Source organism: Myotis davidii, unplaced genomic scaffold (assembly GCF_000327345.1).
Source record: "Myotis davidii unplaced genomic scaffold, ASM32734v1 scaffold81, whole genome shotgun sequence".
NCBI classification, from domain to species: domain Eukaryota; kingdom Metazoa; phylum Chordata; class Mammalia; order Chiroptera; family Vespertilionidae; genus Myotis; species Myotis davidii.
The window spans coordinates 263,970-267,024 of NW_006291554.1; the positions used below are offsets into that span (position 1 = coordinate 263,970).

Genomic DNA, 3,055 nt, shown 5'->3' on the forward strand with positions numbered 1-3,055 from the left:
TGCGACGGGCCCCACCAGTAGGGAGCGAGCGGGAGCGCAGGGCCGGGGCCCCGTGTTACCTGCTGCAGCTCATCCACGAACTCCTCGTGGACGTCATCCTCGCTGCCGCGGGCCTTGATCAGATTTGTGCTCACGTCGTCGCCGAACACCTCGGCCGTGTACAGATTCCGGAAGACGCCGGTGAGCAGGTGCGAGATGTCCTGGGTGCGCAGGGAGGTGGGGCGCAGGCGCAGCAGTTGCGGCTCCGGCAGCTGTGGGAGCGTGGGCAGCGAGAAGCGGCGGGGCCGACTCCTGAAGCTGGGATGGAGTGTTTTTCTACTAATTGAAGGCAAGACCTTCCACCAGCAAAAAGATTACCACTGGCTTTATTGCGGTGATCTGGAACCAAGCCCGCAGTATCTCCGAGGTCTGCCTGTATACTGTATAATGTGTGTGTGTGCAGAGACATGAAGGTAGGTGTTACAGGTTTAGGCCTTCTGTGTGTAGTATGTATTTGTATAATTGTATGTTGAGTGTTCCTGGAACGTGGGGAAAAGGTGACAGGGACTTGGCTCTTTCCCAGCTGCATCCCGGTGCCTGGAACAGCGCTTGGCAGCCGGCAGGCGCTCACACTTAGCTCTTTTAATATTTACTGTATAAGATTCTGTTTCAGGTCTGTGCCGGGAGCTGGAGATACCAAAGTTAGAACGATGCTGCTTCTGTCCTCAGTAGCTCACTGTGTGTGTGTGTGTGTGTGTGTGTGTGTGAGAGAGAGAGAGAGAGAGAGAGAGACCAGGAGAGAGAGACACACACCAGGGTGGTGAACAAGGTGGGAACAGAAACACAATGACAGTTTAGCGGGTTAAGGCCAAGCTGGAGAAAAATGTTGGTGGTCATGGAACCACAAAGGACAGGAGCTTAATCGGTCTATAAAGTGAGTGTGAACAGTGGTGTTTGGAAGAAGTGAAGACCAAGCAGAGATTTAAAAGAATGAGTAGACTCACCGTTAGTCATCAAGGCAGTGGAAATTAAAAGCACAATGTGAAAGCACCACACACTTCAGTAGACTATGAAGTCAGTCAATCAATCGACAAATCAATAAAAACAAATGAACCAACCAACCTAGTGCGGGTGAGATGCGAAGCAACGCGAGTTCTCACCTATTGCAATGGGAATGCAAACCAGCCTGGCAGCTCTGGGAAAACAGTCCCGCAGTTTCTTATAAAGTTACCCACACGGCAGCCCTTCGCTTAGGTATCTCCCCAAGTGAAATAAAAACTCATGGGCACACATAATCCCACATACAAATGTTTAAGGCAGCTTTATTCATATCCTCCAAAAACTGGAAAAAACCCAAATGTCCCATCCACTGGTGAAAGAATAAACTGGTACATCTATCTATATATTAGAATAATCTCAACAATAAAGAGGAAACAGATTATTGATACACAACAGCATAGATGAATTATCAAATTGCTAACCTAAGAAACATTCAAACCTGTAGAGGATTTTTGTGAGTTTATTTGAGCCAAACTGTTGACCATTGCCTGCTAGGAAACAGAATCTCCATGTATTGAGACAATGTTCCAGAGAATAGCTGGGGTTTGGTTTTGTTTGTTTTTTTACCTACTCTTATAAAATATCATCAAAGGAGAAGATGTAAGAGGGTTACATGAAATCCACTGGGGATAGATTAGGGAGGTGGGAGAAAGCAAAGGGCAGAAGTTGGGGGGCTCTGGGATTGGATAAAAAGTAAAATGATAGACACATGCTTCTTTTACATATGATAGTTAACAGTCGTCATGATAACAGTAACAATGAGGAAACTTGTGGTTTCGCCCTGGTGCATTGCTTGTGCCCTGAGGGAAGGTACAAGTTACCCTGACATTCTCAAGGTATGTTATCGGAGATGCAAAAAGACAACAGGCTCAGCTAAGATCAAAGTTGATCTTTGTCAGGGAAGATACCGGCCTAGGACGTGACTACCCACTATAAACTGCTTTTTAATTTTAAAAATTTTAATTTCAGACCATCCTTTGTGGTTACTTTAGGTCTCTGAGCTTGCAAGGCCACCACACAGACCTTCCCTGAGCTAGTCAGGTTAGCATGTGGCCCCTTTTCATCCACAAAATGCATCATGCTGGGTAAAAAACAACCGCATTCCAACAGGCTATGCTACGGAATGATTCCATCTATACACCGTGGAAAATGCAAACAGAAAATAGGTCAGTGGTTGTCAGGTGCTGGTGGTGAGAATTAGAATGGGCTCCAAAGGAGCACGAGGGAATTTCTTGGGGGTGATGAAATCTTCTGTCTTGTCTGGTAGTGGTTACAAAACTATGGATTTGTCAAACCTCGCGGACCTCAAACCTCCAGCTGCCAGCTCTTCTGAGTTTTCTTCCTTCCTCTCTATCTGTACACTCTAAAGGGTACATTTTACTGTCTATAAATTCTACTTCAATTTTTTAAGTGAAAAGAAAAAATAAGGATGAGTAAGCCAGGAGAGAAGGAAAAAGGACAGTCCCTGCAGAAGGTCCCCATTGCGCAAAAGTTGGGAGAGAACACTGCACACGGGGGGACATGAGAGAAGTTCAGGAGTGGAACTGATGAGAGATGGACCTAAAAGGTAGAATGGACCAGACTTGTTGATGGATACTGGGAGTGAGAGAGAAGAGGGGTCAGGAATGACTCCCTCATATCCTGTGTGTGCGACCAGGTGGATCCCTGTATGATCTGTTCAATGAGATGTTCGGGAAGAGGGCTGCTCCTGTCCAGGGCAGCAGTTTGACATCACATGGACTGTCATCATTGGCACAGCGTGGCTTCTGCTCACGGGCGATACAACTAGCTGCTTTTACTCCCGGGGTGCGTCTGTGTGCCTTACAGCCTGAAACCCACTTCCTGAGATGAGCCCAGGATGTTTGCCCACAGACCTGGCCCACTTCCGCTTCTCTTGGTTGGGCGTACCTCCCTCGTGGGTCCCTTCCAGTATTTCGTCCTCAGGGCTGGCAATCTAGGGCCCCTGCTGATGATGTACCTGAGAGAGGCCCCTGCTCTGGCTTTCCTTCAGTTGCAT

General features: G+C 47.5%; 1 protein-coding gene across 1 annotated transcript in view; it reads right to left on the minus strand.

Annotated features, from left to right (window-relative positions):
• LOC107183284 (deleted in lung and esophageal cancer protein 1 homolog) overlaps positions 1–3,055 on the minus strand; it is a 6,844-nt gene extending 3,789 nt beyond the window's left edge. Inside the window, exons 1-2 of the mRNA XM_015564861.1 lie at positions 3,017–3,055; positions 44–335 (exon numbers count right to left, since the gene is read on the minus strand). Coding sequence (XP_015420347.1) covers positions 44–335; positions 3,017–3,055 — 331 coding nt within the window. The remainder of the gene's footprint in view (positions 1–43; positions 336–3,016) is intronic.